Source organism: Seriola lalandi, unplaced genomic scaffold (assembly GCF_002814215.2).
Source record: "Seriola lalandi dorsalis isolate HSWRI2012SDOR001 ecotype SW California unplaced genomic scaffold, Sedor1 jcf7180002054956, whole genome shotgun sequence".
In the NCBI taxonomy this organism is placed as follows: Eukaryota; Metazoa; Chordata; class Actinopteri; order Carangiformes; family Carangidae; genus Seriola; species Seriola lalandi.
In genome coordinates, this window is record NW_019525507.1 from 2,154,756 (window position 1) to 2,173,811 (window position 19,056).

General features: G+C 39.3%; 1 protein-coding gene across 1 annotated transcript in view; it reads right to left on the bottom strand.

Moving 5' to 3' along the window:
* Positions 1-470: 470 nt before the first annotated feature.
* Positions 471-19,056, bottom strand: part of adgrg2a (adhesion G protein-coupled receptor G2a) — a 22,775-nt gene continuing 4,189 nt past the window's right edge. Inside the window, exons 3-36 of the mRNA XM_023395055.2 lie at positions 18,333-18,658; positions 16,897-17,155; positions 16,314-16,376; positions 16,128-16,169; positions 14,742-14,783; positions 14,550-14,597; positions 14,394-14,467; positions 13,957-14,031; positions 13,816-13,853; positions 13,572-13,711; positions 12,624-12,735; positions 12,468-12,529; positions 12,333-12,380; positions 11,803-11,870; positions 11,679-11,722; positions 11,455-11,488; positions 11,328-11,362; positions 10,925-11,052; positions 10,722-10,839; positions 6,494-9,657; positions 6,296-6,384; positions 5,760-5,896; positions 5,484-5,640; positions 5,162-5,317; positions 4,817-4,939; positions 4,340-4,385; positions 4,148-4,251; positions 3,839-3,963; positions 3,409-3,677; positions 3,192-3,291; positions 2,744-3,030; positions 2,555-2,656; positions 1,599-1,715; positions 471-1,494 (exon numbers count right to left, since the gene is read on the bottom strand). Of these exons, the coding sequence (XP_023250823.2) occupies positions 1,394-1,494; positions 1,599-1,715; positions 2,555-2,656; positions 2,744-3,030; positions 3,192-3,291; positions 3,409-3,677; positions 3,839-3,963; positions 4,148-4,251; positions 4,340-4,385; positions 4,817-4,939; positions 5,162-5,317; positions 5,484-5,640; positions 5,760-5,896; positions 6,296-6,384; positions 6,494-9,657; positions 10,722-10,839; positions 10,925-11,052; positions 11,328-11,362; positions 11,455-11,488; positions 11,679-11,722; positions 11,803-11,870; positions 12,333-12,380; positions 12,468-12,529; positions 12,624-12,735; positions 13,572-13,711; positions 13,816-13,853; positions 13,957-14,031; positions 14,394-14,467; positions 14,550-14,597; positions 14,742-14,783; positions 16,128-16,169; positions 16,314-16,376; positions 16,897-17,155; positions 18,333-18,658 (6,833 nt within the window). The 3' untranslated portion in view covers positions 471-1,393. The remainder of the gene's footprint in view (positions 1,495-1,598; positions 1,716-2,554; positions 2,657-2,743; positions 3,031-3,191; positions 3,292-3,408; positions 3,678-3,838; positions 3,964-4,147; positions 4,252-4,339; positions 4,386-4,816; positions 4,940-5,161; positions 5,318-5,483; positions 5,641-5,759; positions 5,897-6,295; positions 6,385-6,493; positions 9,658-10,721; positions 10,840-10,924; positions 11,053-11,327; positions 11,363-11,454; positions 11,489-11,678; positions 11,723-11,802; positions 11,871-12,332; positions 12,381-12,467; positions 12,530-12,623; positions 12,736-13,571; positions 13,712-13,815; positions 13,854-13,956; positions 14,032-14,393; positions 14,468-14,549; positions 14,598-14,741; positions 14,784-16,127; positions 16,170-16,313; positions 16,377-16,896; positions 17,156-18,332; positions 18,659-19,056) is intronic.

Consider the following 19,056-nt stretch of genomic DNA (forward strand, 5'->3'; position numbering starts at 1 on the left):
GGATGGTTGCACTTGCACTTGAGTTTGCAGCAGTCAGTTATTAAAGCCAACTTACTGTTCACACACAAGACCAGTTGTGTTAGATGCCTGTAATGCTGAAACCCAACATAATAAATCAGTGGCTAAAATATGTATATAAAAAACATAACATCTGTCTCTCACAACGTGCTCTCCTATTTGCTTCCCATTAGAGGTCACATTGTTCTGAGATTTGAACTTGTGTAAAACTTTTTATAGTTAACAGCTGCCAGCCTCAGCGGCCGACCTTCACAGGCTGTGATCTAACCGGCGCTGGGCGGCGAGATGCTCTGCTGGAGGTGACACAGCACTGTGATGAGAGGGGAGGTCTGTTGGGATTGTAATTATTGGTGGGTTTTTTTTCCCCTGTTGAACAGGTTTGATAAAAGATGTAAAGATGTCAGATGTGAAACATTCTGACTCAAAAAGACAAAAGACAAACTGGACAGGTAATAAGTTGAAGGTTTATTATCTTCTCTTTCATGGCATGCACATGTCCTTCCACAAGGACATTTAGTCAAACCTGTACAGGAAAATCCTCACTCTTCACACCATAAACATCTCATGACTCTAACATCAACACTGTGCTGTAGCAAAATAAAGCAGTATCTCATATTAAAGGAGGACTACATCCTCAAATACTCTTGTTAAGATCAAATTCTGATCACTTTGTTAATATTGGCACATTTTCCTTCAATCCATTTTGCCCCTATTAAAAGCTGGAGAATCCTTTCAAAGTGCCAAATTGACTCTTTATTGAAAATGTAAAAAGGTAAGTCCATGCAGCATCAGAAAAAAAACAATGTAAATATCTTCTTTTCTCCTATTTATGTTCAGAAAGAAGAGAAATCCACCAAAAAAAATTTGCAAAATAGCTTCACAATGTTGACAGAGTCTGTTCTAGGCTCCTAATGAAATGCAACTTTGTATTTTTAACATGTACATACACGACCTTTCTTTTAGACTGAAAAAAATGTTAATATCATACTTAATGTTTACAGAAATAATTCTAAGAGCTTTGAAATAAACTTGACAGTCTGCTGAAAGTCGCAGCTGTAACTGTGAAATGATTCATGTGTTCAGTCAGAAATACACCTACTGTACATTTACCACTTCATATATTCTACTGGCAATGTAGAAATGGTGTCAAGTAACACTTTTCACTACAGGACCTTCAGTCTCACCTCTCCTCGGCCGTGTTCCTGTCCATCGTTTCATCATCTTGTGATTTCTTTGAACCCCGTGAGGAACCACTCCTGTGATTACTGCGTTTTTGTTTACTCCATCTGCAGGAGAGTGCTAATCTCTGTCTGTCATCTCGGCCCTCTCCGAGTAGATAATTACTGTCATCACAAATGAACGCTTGACACAGTTGTCAGGCCTCGCCTTGTGGTGACAGAGTTCGTCTGTGGAGCTCGTTGAGGACGACGTCGCTGTTGTATCCCTCTGATATTCCGCTGTCTGCAAACACAGAGGCTGTGGGGGACGAACACAGAAACACATCAATAGTGGCGTTGTCTGTGTGTATGTGAGCGTGTGTCAATTGTATAAAAGTGCAAACTCAAACACTGTAAAAATACCACTGCTGTTGGTGCCATCGCTGATGACGGAGGATCTTCGAGAGGTTAAGGGCCGAGGGACGATCGGCGCAGTGACCGACAGATTCCTGTTGTTCTGGGTGGCTGTTCGACTCCAATCTGCACAAACATATATAACCAAGCTTATGTGAGTTTGTAATTGGCAGATTTATCGATGGGAAGGTATTCACATTGACATCCATTGATATCAATATCAATTAACAGTCAATATTAATGGATTCGTTTCTTTGTCTGACTTGTCCTTTAAGTTCTGGAACTACATTTCCCATAATGCTTTGGGAGAGTTAGTGAGTGACACTAAGTGGCTGCAACTTGAGCAACATTTATGTGTTTACCATTGGCAAATTAGCGCCACTAAATGTACGCTGCATTAGCTATTAGCAGTTCCTCTTTATAATGTACAGGCAACTATCATTTGTTTACTTCGATACTGAGGAAAACATAACAATGTGATGATTCTCAGGCAAGTTCTGAAGATATAAAAAGCATCTTTATTTTCAGTGAAATCTATGGTGATTCATGGACGCTTACTGCCGAAGGACATTGGAGATAATTACATCACCGGAAAATGTGAGTGACACTGAATCTAAAATTATGTGCATCATATCTACGTGTTCAGATTTGACAAAGTTATGACTCAGAAAAGTCAAAAGTTCAATGTCTGATGCAAATTGGTTGGCAATCAGGCACTAAGTGCTGTAAAGTACCTTCCCTGAATCCATGAGTAGTCACGGTCTCTGCACCCGCTCCAACTGCTGACCGCGTCAATACTGGGGCCAAATCAGCAGGCCAAACTACAATAAGCTGCTTTTAAAAACACCGGCGTGTACCAGTACCTTTCACCTCATGCAGTATATCTGGCTCGCAGTTTGAAAACCCCAGGCCCTAATGTGTCCAATTACTTTATCCGAGGTATAAAAGGACATTAAGGTGCCCACCTGAGTTTTCAGGCAGTCGCAGTCTCCCACAGCAGAGATACGTCCTCCACTGCCTGCGGACGTTCTCTTTCACAGCACAGTGGAAAACAAAGACAAGGAAACCTATACAGAACAAGTTAAACGGTAAAATAATAGCATTTTGGACACATTTATCATGCAGATTGTGATGCAGAATCACACATGTCTCACCTTGCAGAGAGTTGAATATGGAGAAAAGGTAAACAAAGGGTAAGTAGAGCGGTCCCCAGGCGAACAGGGCGAACCCCCAGGTGAGGCCGAGCAGGATGGAGAGGCCGGCGATGCTGCGCAGGTCAGTCATCAATCCCCGGTTAGGAGACTGGTTCTGAGGGTTCTGCCTCTTGATCCGGGCCAGCTGGACCATAACGACGATGAAGACCAGCAGGCACAGAACAAGGATCAGGAGGAAGTAGGCCACCACGCCCACGTAGAAGGCGACGTTATTACGCAGCCAACAGCTACAGAGGGAGACGTACAGGAGTGTGTTACATGGAAAGATTTGCATTACTTTCTCTATTACAGTCTGGTTAGGAGAACATTTAAATGAAAGAAAAATAAAACAGAAAAAATCAAACAACCGTATTTACATAAAGGTAGTTAAGATTTAAATGTAACTTACAAGTCATCTGAAGTGCCATTTGTGTATTTTCCATATGTAACCAGACCATAGTTGTCTTTGTCTACCGATAAGGTAATGATCACCACAAGAAGAGGAATACCTGCACAAACCAATAAATAGAAATATGTGTTTCAAAACCAAATTTTAGAAGTGCATTAAGATTATATATTGCCTTCCTATAACTAAGCATTTTGGAGTTCAGGTTTAAAGTACCTACCCCAGCCCATCAGTGTGAACTTGAGCATGTATCTGCTCAGGTAAGGAGTGAACACCTGGACGATGCTCAGGTACATGTGCAGGGCCTCCAGCCCGGCCCAGGTGAATGATGTCAGCAGGAAATAGTGCAGGAAGAAGGCGGTGCTGGTGCACAGCCCGACCGCCGGGTAGAGCACCAGCCAACCGTCCAGTAAGAAGACCAGGTTGAGGAGGAGGAGGGAGCAGCAGAGCTGGACCAGGATCTTGGCGGGAATATCTCGCAGCAGTTTTCTGCAAAGACAGAGTTTTCTATTTATTTATTTTTTAAAACTACAGGGAATAGAAATGTTTTTTTTTTTAATTTTCAATGTGTATAAGATTTAAAATGCTACATGCGCCTGATGAAGCTCAGATTGAAGTAATCTTGGCTTTGTAAAGAGGTGGATCCTTACTCAAATGAAAGGTATGTCAGTAAGGTGACGGCAAGAAAAATAGCAGAGATTCCACAGCCGATGTAGGTGATGAAAGTAAGAACTTGTGCCTGTTGATGGTCAGTTATTCCTCCTCGGGACAAATCCTGTATTGAGAACAGGGTACAGACACAAATATACAAACAGTGAAGACATATTGTACAACTGTACAACAACAAGATCAGGTCACTTGTCCTGAAACTAAGGCTGTTAATTTCACTTCCTCATTTGATAAATAAATGCAACAATTCTGATTTCAAAAATAATCTATATTGACACATGGACACTAACCAGCAGTATTGCAAATGAAGTGAGATGGTTGCAGCTGCAGGTTGTTTCTTCTGGTGTAGAATTGACAACAAAGCAGCCGGCAGAGCTCCAGCCTCCTCTATCACCTAAACAACAGAAACACCACAAACAGGAATATTCATACCTGTGGCAATTTGGCTCTCAACCAGCTCGATTTGGTATTCATGTGCTCACCATTCAGAGTGAAGTCCCAAAAAGCACAGGAGGCCACAAAGTTCCCCTGCAAACCAAGAGCAAAGTCTGAGTAACCTTTTACAGCTGATTTTAATAGATGCCTTTCATTTATTTGCAGCTAATTTACAATTAACCTTTTATTTTGAAAGGTTCACTGAAAAAATGCCAGATTTTATTATGTTTATAAATGACAAAAGGTTTTATTGTTATTACAGTCTCACTGTGATTTTACAATGTTACAACTTTATAATTTATGAAGACTGGTTTATTGCTATGGACTTAGTAAACAGGGATCCTCATATTAAATAGTAAATAATGCAATCCATGTCCAGAAGGCGTTTTTTTATGAGAATACTAAACCAGCTAAGTCTTTTGGTCTCATCCTGGCAATTACTTGTGGCATTTCAGTTATGACATGATTCTATTTTGTATAAATTGGCTCATGAAGATAATCTTAATTTTAATGTGCACACTCACGTGTATTGGGTTGATGTTTCGGATGGTAAACTGAATGTCCTCAGTCAAGTTGCTTACTGACAAATTGGCAACACTGGAGCCCAGAACTGGACTGACAAGGGTGTTGTTATCTAATGCAGCATCCTGCGCAAAGACAAGCACAAGCACATTCCTGCACTGTAATTAATATTTTATTACATAATCTTTTGTCATAACTGTATCCTTTTCTTAAAGGCAAATGTTGGACTTCATTGAGAAAAGTTGCTTATAAATCATTAAATGAACACCAGTAAATATTTCTACATCCTGTAAAACATTTTTAAGCGACGACTGAAGACAAATCTGGATCTGACAATGGGAGAGTACCTGGAAAAAGGAACTTTTGGTGTAGAAAGTGAATTGGACCCTGCTCGCCTGTTGTTGCTGCTCAGGACTAAGTCCCGCAGTGAGGTTGGAAGGCAAGAATACAGACCCCAGAACGGAACCTGACCTCTTGGACCGGGACCTGCTGAGAGCACGGAGCTGGAAAAAAACAAAAGGTTAACAAATGGTTACTGCAATAGTTGTGTGATGCTTTTGAAGACACTTTGAAGTGTAGCCTTGTCAACATTAGATGTACTACCGGTGGTAAATTTGTGCCGCAGATATTAATCTTTCTACCTTTTTGTAGAATCTTATTCTGTGCTACCTGGACGTTATCAGTGTTGAAGATGTTGACAGATGTTGCTGGAAAGTTGGTCCCATCCACTGTCCTGACTGCCAGAACCAATGAATTTGAAGAGAGGATCCCTCTGTCGCCATTGACAACCAGTTTAAGACCCAGATTATCCACCATTCGAATCAGCCTGTCAAGGGGAAAGATGGCAAAACATTTTACAAAACTCACATATGCGTGTAAACGTATATATATATATATATATATATACATACACACATATATAGGTGAGGGTCATGTGAGTTTTACCTATTAGCAGATGCAGTCAGGGCCACTGAGTCACCCTCCATCAGGTTGCTGATGATGTTGACAGCTTTTTGTCCCACTGCCTGAGAGACAGTGAGGCCATCCAGAAGGTTCTCCAACTGACCCACCATCTGCCCCACCTGTAACAATCACCAAATTACAGAGCTTACCTCCAAAATTACAAATTTATCACTCGAACAAAGAGACAGCTACAATACCTCAGTGATGAACACACATTTAAATGAAAACAAATCACTTTATTACTATTCAGTGCTGGTTGTGACAGTCTGACAATTAGGATTCCAATTTTTTCCCAATCAAACTTAATGGTTTGAGGAGATATTTATTTATTTTTACTATCTTTTTCTGTATAATCATTTGAAAATGTCAAATTAAATGATAATGGTGATATCTATTATTCTTAAACATAAGTTTCACACATTTTTAGGCCAAAGAAGTAATTTTACTTTACAAAAAGCATTGTGTTGTGTCTTTTTATAACATTTATCCAGTAGTGCATTAGTAATTAGTAGCTTCACCTGAGACGAGTTGAGCTGGGATGTATTCTGTGTTTGCTCCAGCAGATCATTTACTTGTTCTTCCTGTGCCTCTTCACTTTGCGTTGTCTCTATAGATAATCAAAGTGAAAGCTAGTCCAGTCATTTTGGTCCACAAAACCTTCCTGTGTGGCTTCAGGCAGACTAGTATTAGAATTTTGAATTCTGAGCTTTACATACCAGGCACTGTTGTGGTCGTGGTTGCACTGGTGAGGGTGATGGTTTGGAGAGTTGTTGTAGAAACTGAGGACACTTGACCAGTAGTGGTGTTAATCTGGGGTGGAGGTGGGTCATGTTTAGTAGTAGCAGTAGTGGTGGTTGTGGTTGAAGCTGTGGCTATATGCTCATGGGAAGCATTTGCTGCTGTAGTTGTTAAATTGACTCCTAGTTCTTTTGTTGTTAGCTTGAAACTGGTGGTTAAACTGCTTGCAGTTGAACTCAGGTTGAAGTTGATTTCCGTGGTTTCATTGTGATTGATAATGGGAGCAGTGCTGTTGGAAGGTGTGGTGGTGCTTGTGTTATATTTGATGGATGTTGTGATGCTGTGAGTCACACTTGCTGTGGTATTGTGGTTTTTCATTGGAGCAGCTGTGGGTTTAGTGGTGATGTCGACAGCAGAAGTCATATTTCGAGTTTCATTACCTTGTGAAGCTGTGGTAGACATAGTTGTGTTTTTATAATGAGTAGTTGTGTTCTGTTGTGCAGTGGGTATGTTGTTTGAGGATACAATAGTAGTTGTTACATTCTCTGATGTTGTGTAGTTGTTAGAGACTGCAGTTACATTGTTTGTTGTTGTATAATTGGAAGGTGTTAATGTGATTATTGTAGCATTACTTGTAGTTGTGCCATTGTGTACATTCTTGTTGGCAGCTGTAGTTACATTGTACACTGTTGTGTGATTAATAGAAGATGCAACAGTAGTCACATTGTAAACTGTTGTGTCATTGGGAGAGGGTGTTAATGGTCCGATTGTAGTTACATTATGCACTGTTGTGTAATTGGGAGAGGGTGTTGATGGTCCACTTGTGGTTACGTTGTGCACTGTTGTGTCATTTAGAAAGGGTGTAAATGGTTCGGTTGTAGTTACATTATACACTGTTGTGTCATTGGGAGAAGGTGTTAACGGTCCAGTTGTAGTTACATTATACACTGTTGTGTCATTGGGAGAGGTTGTTGATGGTTCAATTGTAGTTACATTATACACTGTAGTGTCATTGGGAGAGGGTGTTAACGGTCTGGTTGTCGTTTCATTGTACACAATTGTGTCATTGGGAGAAGGTGTTAACGTTCCAGTTGTAGTTACATTATACACTGTTGTGTCATTGGTAGAGGGTGTAATTGGTCCAATTGTAGTTGTGTTGTACACCGTTGTGTTATTGGAAAAAGGTGTAAGTGGTCCGGTTGTAATTACATTGTAAACTGTTGTGTCATTGGAAAAAGGTGTAAATGGTCCGGTTGTAGTTACATTGTACACTGTTGTGTCATTGGTAGAGGGTGTTATTGGTCCAATTGTAGTTTTGTTGTACACCATTGTGTTATTGGAAGGAGGTGTAAGTGGTCTGGTTGTAGTTACATTGTAAACTGTTGTGTCATTGGTAGAGGGTGTAATTGGTCCAATTGTAGTTGTGTTGTACACCGTTGTGTTATTGGAAGAAGGTGTAAGTGGTCCGGTTGTAGTTACATTGTAAACTGTTGTGTCATTGGAAAAAGGTGTAAATGGTCCGGTTGTAGTTACATTGTACACTGTTGAGTCATTGGTAGAGGGTGTTATTGGTCCAATTGTAGTTGTGTTGTACACCGTTGTGTTATTGGAAGAAGGTGTAAGTGGTCCGGTTGAAGTTACATTGTAAACTGTTGTGTAATTGGTAGAGGGTGTTATTGGCCCAATTGTAGTTGTGTTGTACACCGTTGTGTTATTGGAAGAAGGTGTAAGTGGTCCGGTTGAAGTTACATTATACACTGTTGTGTCATTGGGAGAGGGTGTTAACGGTCTGGTTGTCGTTTCATTGTACACAATTGTGTCATTGGGAGAAGGTGTTAACGTTCCAGTTGTAGTTACATTATACACTGTTGTGTCATTGGAAAAAGGTGTAAATGGTCCGGTTGAAGTTACATTGTACACTCTTGTGTCATTGGGAGAGGGTGTTAATGGTCCAGATATAGTTACATTGTACGCTGCTGTTTCATTGGGAGAGGTTGTTAATGGTCTGGTTGTCGTTACATTGTACACTGTTGTGTCATTGTGAGATGTTGTTAATGGGCCGGTTGTAGTTATGTTGTACACTGTTGTGTCATTCGGAGGCGTAACTGTAGTTGCATTTAAGAGTGTTGTATCATTTGGAAAAGATGTAAATGATCTGGCTGTAGTCATGTTGTAGACTGTTGTGTAATTTGGAGAAGATGTAACTGTGTTGGCTGTAGTTGCATTGTACACTGTTGTGTGAATGGGAGGTGTGGCCGTACTTACATTGAAAAGTGTTGTTTCATTTGAAGTAAATGGTCCGGTTGTAGTTACATTGTACACAGTTGTGTCATTGGGAGAGGGTGTTAATGGTCTGGTTGTAGTTGCATTGTACACTGTTGTGTCAATGGGAGGTGTGGCTGTACTTACATTGAAAAGTGTTGTTTCATTTTGAGAAGATGTAAATGATCCGACTGTAGTCATGTACACTTCTGTGTAATTTGGAGAAGCTGTAACTGTGTCAACTGTAGTAATGTTGAATGCTGTTTTGTCACTGGGAGAAGGTGTAAATGCATCTGCTGTTGTTACATTGAACAGTGATGTGTGTTTGGGAGACAGTGTAGTTGTGTTAAGTGTTGAATCAATCAGAGTGGTTTTTGTGTTTTGTAATGTTAGGTGGTTGTCAGAAGTTGTGGTGCTGGGTTGTGTTGAGTTGACAGACGATAACGTTATGAATTCTGTCTTTTGTTGTGCTGTCGTTGTGTTTTGAAGTACTGTATTTTCAGTGGTTGTCAACAATTTTTTGTTATCAGATTCAGTTTGCTGTACTTTTGGACTGTCAGAGACAGCCACAGTTGTGTTTTGTGAGGTTGTTTGAAGGACAGGCCGTGCTGTCGAGGACTGTGTACTGTTAATTGTTGCAAGTGAAGTTGTCATGTTGTTCCTGAGTTCCTGAGTTGTTCCTTGTGATGCATTTCTCTGTTGAACTGCTGTGGTATTTTCAGTCGTTGTGTTAGTCTGTTGGGTCTTGTTGGTGACAGATGGTGGTAAGGCTTCAGAAGTTGTAGAAATGTTGCTGTTGGTCGGAGTGGAGGGCTGAGATGTGAGAGGCTCTGGAGGGCAGCTGTCAGTCAGAAGAACAGCAAGTGTCTCATTTGCCTCACTATGAAAGAACAGGCAAAAAGCATACTTTTATAACTTTCATGTCTGAGGACAGTGCCTTGTTAAAGGGCAGTGGCAGGAGTACTGATATTACTATTATCATTAGCATTAAGTAGGATATATAAACATATTAACAATGCCACATCAAAATAAAAAAAGAAAATTAATTAATTGGTTCAAAATTTACATATTCACCATTTTGGAGAGAGAACCACCTTCACAAAAATTTCAAAGAATAGTTCAATATTTTGGCCAGTTAGCTTAGCATAAAGACTGGAAATGGGAGGGGAGTAACTATGGCTCTGTCCAAAGGTAATAAACTCTGCCTACCAGCAGCTAACTAAACCTAACTAATAAACAATTTATATCTCATATCTCAGTTTAATGCATACAAAAAGTGAAGTGATTTTCCCCTGTTTTCAGTCTTTGTGCTAGGCTAAGCTAACTATGTTGGAGGTAACTTCATATTGGGTATGAATCTTGTCATCCAATTTTCAAAAACACAGCAAATAACTGTATTTCCCAAAATGTCAAACTATTCCTTTTAATCCTTTTTTTCTATTCTATTTCATTTCCAACATGGTAAATTAACTAATTCATTGGTTGATACAATGATAATGACAATGATAACTTACTGGATCATTTATTTTTTAGAGAGATACAATCAATAAACAAAGATGATATTTTTCTCAAGTCATTTTTGATAGAATAGTTTAATTCATAATTTTTTTCATGCTTTTCTCATGCTTATGTACAGCCAGTTGAGTCCGTGCTGCATAAGTAGAGTGAGTGTTAAACCCTCCCGTTTTCTAAAAAATTCCTCCTCAATTCCTGAATTTCTCCGAAAGACTAAACATCCTCAGGGGCATCGTTTGTCTGTCTTGTGCTCTTTTTCCATGAAAAGAAATGCAGAGTGTTCTTTAACAAACAGTAAGAGCCTCCAGCGTTCTCTCCAGCTTTGGATTGGAAATGTGCATAGCTATAAACATGCACAACAAAAGGAAAGGAAAGAAATCAGAATATCAATTTTCTAAAGATTTCACGATAGAAATGTTATAAACTTACCATTTACACCAAGTGGGGTCAGTTTGGCAGACATCAGAGGTCGGCAGGTCACTGGCGACCCAGGTCAGGTTGGATACCAACAGAGTACTGACATTTGAACCAGGAGAACCACACATCACTAAAGACAGAGATATCATATATAATTGAGACGTCATAATAGGAAAAATATGCAGTTATGTTAGTCATAAAATGTGCAGACTAACCCATGCGTGTAAGTGGCTTTTCGTTTGAGATGCTGCCGTTATTGTCAATAAGTTGTTGCAGAAGTTTACTCAGGGAGCAAATATTGACAGGTCCAGACATCTCCAGCATCACCATGCAGCTGTACAACCTAGAGACCAGCAGCAAGGCGGTTATTAATTATTATCAAATACACTATCATCAATATTGCATTTCAGGGATTATTGTTTATTGAAAAGTTATGATTTTCTTCAACAGTGTGCCAAATTTCCCCAGTGCATCTGTCCATCACCTAATGAATCACCACTGAGACATACACTGGGCCCAGGAATGTTATGGAAAGAGAGTAATATCAGTTTTCAACATTTGTAGACAGGCTCCTTCCTGCATGTGCACATAATAGGCAAAGGGAAGAAACATATGTACCTCTGTCGTGTCCCATGGCAGTCAAAGCGAGCCCCCTAGGATAAAGAAAACTATTTATGAAACATGATTAATGACTCTCTTATGCATAAAAAAACTCTAATTAATTGTAAGATTTTGTAAGATTTACCCGGTAATGCTTTGAACAATCTTCACACGATGACCTGGAATGTGGAATGTTTGAATTATTACCACCCAAACTATTTCCCATTAGGTGTTATTCAGCAGCTCAACTAATCTACACTTTTAAAAGTTCATATTAAAGCTGAAACAGACAAAAGAGGCAAAGACACCCAGACCCATTAGCATGCTAAGAGTTAGCAAAACAGCAGAGTTTGGTGGATAGAGACTTACCCTATCCCCATGTTACAGTTGTGGGCTTCACAAAGGCCTGACAACTGTCATATGAAGTCAGAAAGTCAGTACATAGCATGTATACAACAGGAGGTATAGTTCAGTCACAATGTGCTATACATACCAATTGTTTAAGGAAGTTAACATCAACAGATGCCACGTTAACATTAATTCTTATGGCGAAAAACTGTCCTGAAAAAACAAAAAACAAAGACAAGAAAGAGGGAAAAGTTACATCAGCGGCAGTTTAATACAAAACTCCAACACAAACCTTCTGAGACAAATAAACACACTTATTTGTTTTCGTGCTGAGAGTTAGATGAGAAGATCGATACCACTCTCATCTTTGTCCATTAAATATCAAGTCTTGCTATTGACCAAGTCCAAGTCTAATGGGCCGCTGGCTATAGCTTCATATTTACGGAACAAATCTGAGTTTGGTATCAATCCTCTCATCTAACTATTGGCAAGAAAGCCAATGGGCATAATTCCCATAATGTGAAAATATTCCTCTCAAGTTTGAATAATGTCCCATACTATTTAAGAGCTGGGCATTGGGGAGCTATAATCACATATACTCTATGTACATATCATTTTTGCTTGACGTTACAACACCATGCAGACAGGCACAGATTACACCGGCTGTTTTCTTACTTGAAGAATTACAGGAGGCGGTGCAGTCACAAAAGCGAGGCTTTTCCCCTGAAGCACAGACAAACATGGTCACAGCAGCAGAACCAACAGTGAATCCTGATGGATATTATGGGTGTCTGTGTTTTTGGTACTCACTACTGCAGGATCCTGTCCTAGGTTGTGGCGCCAGGTCGGGAGACTTGAGCTTCATGACGGAGCTAGAGAGATATAGAGGATTATGAGATAGAAATTGTATTCATGCACACCTAGGCATACAGTGAGTACAGAATACAAAACAAAGGTGTTGCTCACCATGGAAGCTCGGGGAGTGGTTTAGACCGACAGACGTCCTCCAGGGAAGATGTGATTGTGCACCTCATAAACTTCTCACCAGAGGACTTCAGGTCCTTACACTGATTTCGAGCTGATGGTGACAAAATTATCATGAGCTAAAACGCTGTGTGTGAATGTGTGTTTTTGTACGTCTGTCTTTATGAGGACTTTTTTTGGGGTTTTAAATCTTGAGTGAGGATATTTATGCAAAGTCTTCACTTCTTCAAAGAGCCTTGGCATTAATACATGGATTTTGGCTTGAGGTTAGATTTAGGTTTAAGGTTAGACATGATAGATGTATAAGGATCGTGGCAAGGAAAGAAATTATATCAGGGGCGTCCTAACAAGTTAAGAAATGCATGTTTGCTTTTGTGCTCTTATATTTCCATATTTGTATTGGCCACTTCTCCCACCTTCTCCATTCACAGTAAAGGCTGCAATTTAGATGTTCGTGTGTCTGTTAACAATATTCTGTCTGTATTCCTGTGGGAGTTTTGTGTATCTGCAAAGGTACATCTGTATTTGAGAACAGTGTGTGTGTTCAATTGATGCAAGCATTTTGCATATTTGCAAAATACATGTTTGCAATTCATGATGAAAATGTAAAACTTAAGGTAACATGTAAAACATTGCCTCACCTCAGATTGACTCACAGGTCTTTTAATACACAGACTAACACTATACAACAACTAATCTATGACACAGTGTAACATCATTGATTGAAAATGCAGGGTTACATTTTTTATCATAATAAATTTTGAAACACTGTATGTTTGTTTTACTTCTATGTGTCAAACTCTTATGTTATACATGTGGCTATAGTGGCTGTTTATAAGAAAAGCATTAGTGTGTCTGTGTGTTTCTGTGAATGTGTCAAGATAAATAAATAGGTGGGCAGATAAATCTACTGACAGACAAGTCGCTCACCGACTCTCTCCACCTCTCCAATGATTTGTGCTTGTATTTTCTTGTGTCCTGCTTGTTGCAGGGCAGAAACGCTGGCGTGCTGCAGTTCACACGCTGAGACAGCACGGCTGAGCTTCAACACCACACTGCAGGTTTTATTTCTGCGAGAGAATAAAATTCACACCACCATGAGGAGGTGAAATGTGAAGTATACATATACATACAGTATAAATACATAACAAAATACCTACTGACATGTTTTTACCTGCTGTTGTCTTTGTCATGACAGGAGACCTCTTCTACCTGCAGAGAGAGAAGAGAGAGAAGAGTTGCAGTCATTTGCTTTATGGGAGAAATTTTATTCTGAAAAGTGGAGGGATGTTGCCCGTTTCTGGTTCATACTGACCTGAACATTTTTGCCATCCTGACAGACATCTCCAAAGTCTGATGATTTATTTTTGCAATCAAACGCATCTGACACCTGTGCGAAAGATGGAGAGACAGAGGCAGACAGGGATGTTTCCCTTTAATCTCAAACCCTGAGATTTGCCTTTAATTTGTAGATGTAATGAATATATTGGACATATTAAGTAAAAACTTGTAGTCGCTGTGTTGATTATAATATATTTTATCATTCTGATGTCTTAAATTTTGTTTTGTATAAAAATAAGATCTGGTTAAAAAATTGGTGCCGTCTATGTCTCACTTTCAGCCCCTTTCTCTCCATATATTCTCCTTCATGTTACCATTAGGACGAAACTCAAACTCAAACCCAAAAATGTACACATTGTGGCTTTGAATAGAGTCATAATATTTAATTGTTTGCAGAGACATAACTCTCACCAGATGTTCCACATCCTTTGTAATAATTTGGTCCACTTGGACCACCACTCTTAGTAACATCCAAAAGTAAGCATCTGCAGAAAGAAATGAAATTGTAAGTGCACAAATATGCATCAATAAAACATTGTGATGGGACAAAAGGTGAATATTTGTTACCCTTATCGGAACAGAGTTGGCTGATGCTACAGTTTACGAACTGGGAACCTAAAAGAAGAGAGAAAACTGATTTTTTTTTTTTTTTTTAAAGAAAATGTATTGATAAAAAAATACATAAAAGCATGGTTAAGGCATTGTTTCTTCTATATATCAATAACACAATACTATATAGACTGCATGTGTCAGACTAACCTGTGAGTGCTTTTCCAGATGCGGTTTGGTCGGCAGTAAAAGCTGTGATTGGAGACATGAAGCCGTGTCTTAAATTTCAATTCTTAAATAACTAGCCATGGCGTATATCAAAGGATAATTCCAATTTGATAACAACTTGTCTCTTTTTCATAGTTTTGGCTATCTTTGGATCTACGGATGCAAAGGTGAACAGTAACACCTTAAAGCAGCTAAACCGTCGACACGCAGCACGACATTCAAATGAGTTGGGGTTTTTTCTGAGGCAGAGCTGCTGTTTAGTCTGAACGTGGTTTTACAATACCTGTACACACACACAGTTTGACACAGACTTGTGCACTCACTTCCTGTATCACATCCAAGTGGTTTAAGTGATTTGCTTGTTTAGAAACTGTCTGATCCTCTCGACTGCTCGTGTTTCTTTGCCTCATTGGACTTTGTTTTAGCGATGTTGCTGTCTTCTCAGATCTCAGCAATTACAGTGCTTTATAATAATATAATGTATAATATCAAAGAAGACAAAAATAAAGACAAAAATATCATATGATTATTATCCTTAAATTTCTATTACTTTCTTTGCTTCTTTCATTTACTGACATGATAGTGTTATCATATCCTGCAGAAATGGAAGAATAAACTTGTTTATTTAAAAAGTTGGCCCAAGTTAAAATTATCCTTAAATTCCCATTACTTGCAACAATTTAATGATATTATTATTTTATCATAACTAACAGAAAGGATGGAAAAACTAAATATGCATGTCCAAAATTCCGTATCATTATCATAACTGATTAAAATTATGGATCAAGCTACAAAATTCTTTTTTACTTTACTGTTATTTAAAAAATTATAATTTTCTTGCATTATAATGTTATCATAATTGATACAGATGGCGGCCAAGAGGACCAAATTGAAATTATCCTTAAATTTTGGTTACTTTTTCTTTTAAATCACCAATTACTAATGTGATTACCATTTAATAGCATTTGCTGTGTGTTGTCTGACAGGTTTTTCTACAGAAACTCCCACTCACAGAGTGTCTTACATATCTAGCTGTGGCAGCAGCAGTTTGCAAAACAGATACTGATATGGCTGAAATGATGAATAAATGAGCCGACATGCAGGCACGCAACAACCGCAAGTGGACCAAAGAAAAAAATAGACTAGAGAATGACACAGCCTAAGTGAATGAACCCTGTTCACTCAAAAAATCCTTATGTTCTTTTCAGAAAATCTGTTTTAAATGTATCAAAAGTAAAATGATTTCAGATTATTGACCTTGAGTTATGTAACAGAAGAAAGTAAGAGGAAGGGAGATGAGTATTAATCAGGGGGGAAGTACTTCAGCTAAGATAATAAGAGATAGTATTAAGTTAAAGTGAAGCTTACCAGATGGAGATGGGTTTGACCGTGCAAATGGAGTTGTCGTTGCTGAAACAATAAATTTTGTCATTAAGGTTCTATATCTATCTATCTACTCTCTAAATTACACACATACATACAGGCATATACCAATAAACATACACTGTATACTCAGACAAATACACACAACAGGCATGTAAGTGCATAAGTCACCTGAGAACACCCCTTTAGGAGTCTTTCTGGGAGTGGGAGCTCTACGTCTCACCCGTCTCAGTGCTACAAGACACATAAAAACATGCAACATTCAACATCCAACATGCTCTACGCACATGCACATCTACTGTACAGTATCTAGAGAAGTGTTAGTTCTAATGTTAGTGAAATGTTCTGCATGAACTGATGAGCATTATTTTTGATCCTCACATTATTCTGTAATAAAGCAACAATCTGGAATAGGGGGAATTTGATTTAAAAGAGGAAGGAATATGGCTGGCTGACTCTACTGACAACCTTTTGACTTCCTGAAGGTAAGGTCAGGTAAACTGGAAGGAAGAACATGAAAGAACAGGCTCTAGAAACCACTCCAGTCATACAGGATAAGACGCATGCTCAAGAATTTCTATACAACAAAATGCAAACATGCCGTGCTATGTTTTAGCTAGAATGAAAGTTTTTTTTACATTCATGAATTTTTTTTAAGAAAGGAGAGAAAAGACTAGCCTGCATTCTGTTATAAATGCAGTTAATTAGTTAGAAAAGTTCTCGATGCACAGGGTTGCAGCTTGCTCCGTCTCACCACACAGGAGGTGAGGGTCTCTCTGCCTGGCATTGGGACTGGTCAGGCCCCAGTACTGAGCGTTCCAGCCAATCACGGTGCCGTCCTCACAGAGGCCATGGTTACCCAAGTCCTCCCACATCCGGAACAGGTACAGCTCCACTTTTCCGAGCGTGGCTCCCGGGGGTCTGTCTCTGGGACGGCAGCCCAGCCACAGAGAGCCGTAAGGGGGGATGGCCTGAGCGATGACGGTCCTTTCGGCCACCATCTTCCCATCAACCTGGAACATTCACACACACCTTGTGTCACTAATATAATATAGCAGATAAAGAGAGAGATCATTAAGTGAAAGTTCAACAGTTTGACCCCAAACACAAAATCTTAATTATTGGGTCTTATTTTCATCGTTTTGGCCACGTCCACCAGTAATAACATGGTCAACATGACCAAGTTATTTGCTGAGCTCTGGAAGTGTGAAACATTGCTAAAAGCAATTCCAAATGAGCAAGAAATATGCATTCACATGATCGTACAGGTTTTAAACAAACCCCCAAGTTAGCCAGACTTATTTGGAAGAGAAATGAAGGCTCAATGGTAAAATTATTACCCAAACTTTCAGTTGTAAGCAACCATCACAGCTTATAGACCAAGTGTCAGATTTAACTGTTGCCTACTTTGGCTGTCAGGTCATTTCCAAATGAAGTAGTTAAGATTAAATTTACTAAATTGCGGTTTGTGATCAACCTGTCTGACTGGCTGTGTTTTTTGACCTCTTTAACCTACTGTACTCTAAGTTGCTGTGGTTAGCTTTGCTAACTTCATTCCCAAAGTAAAAACATAATGCAGCTGGTCATTTTTTTGTGTAATGCAGTACAATTTTTTGTTTTATAAAAATGCCATAAATGGTTTTATACATGATATTACAACATGTGTACAAACCTTACAGGTATACGTCTGCAAACTTCCTGGATAAGCCACAAGTAGCCGTTAAAATTAGCATTAGCATTTTCTGACTTGGCTTAGAATTGCAAGAATAGTAGTTCACTGCAATACAGTGTCTATTTTCATACGGTGTATAAGTCAAAAGTCTATTCAGCTTAACTGCACATACTTAAATGTGTTCATCTAAACTTTGTTCTATGGTTCATTGTTTTTCACTCCAAACTCCATTTAAAATAGCCTATCTGTTTTATGCAAACACTATTTGACTTTGTCAACTGACACAATAAAATGCTTCTTACAGATTAATGACAATCTGATAATACGATATTTATTATTAGAATACATGAAGTGGCCAATTTTGCACTGACTTTTGATGCTTTAAGTAAGCCTTCATTACTTCAGTAACATGTGACCGAAGGACTTACTACTGAATTGCAGTGGAGCACTTTATGGTCTTACTGTTACTTAAGTAAAGGATCTGAATACTTAATTCACCACTGGACAACAGCAATTACCTCCAGGCTAAAGGAGTTGCGTGGTACGTCCCTCCTGAGGCACACCCTGTGCCAGTGAGTCGGGGACAACTGGAGAGGAAATCGGTGTCGGACCCTTAGCAGCCACCCATACAGAGCTCCGTCGTCTCCCTCCAGACCCAGCTCAGGCCTGGGTGCGTGGACCGAGCTGTAAGAGAAGGCAACCCAGGGTCCGGGGACCACAACACGGATGTCAACGCACACAGTCATCTGAAAGAGCAGCGGCATGGCGGCCCTGTCCTGCAGGGTCCAGTGGTCCTCGCAGCCATTTAATATGGCTTTAGTGTCTCCCAGGAAATAGCCAAGTGCTGGAACGGGGAGAAAGAAATGTAGCAGTGAAGCTTTAATTTTACTGCATGGCTGCTCATAGTCTCATATTAACTCTAAACGCTCAGAACCACAGAACGTTTTTAATCTTACACTTTCTTTGCAAAACCCAAAGGAGAAACTCTTGAACTCTTGCTTGTTAAAGAATAAAGCCTCAGTCCAAAAATAGCTGACCTTTAAGCTTTAAAGCAGCATCAGTTTTATTACTTTGATTGTTGTTTTTGTAGATTTAGTTTAGTCGGTGGTTTTTGGATAAAGTAAATATGCTAACTGATACAAAACAGTTAGCAAAACAAGAGAACAGGAGAACTTTGGCCACCATAGTGTGCCATTTGGGGTTAAAAGCCTCTTTAGTTGTGTGTGTGTGTGGGGAGTGTGT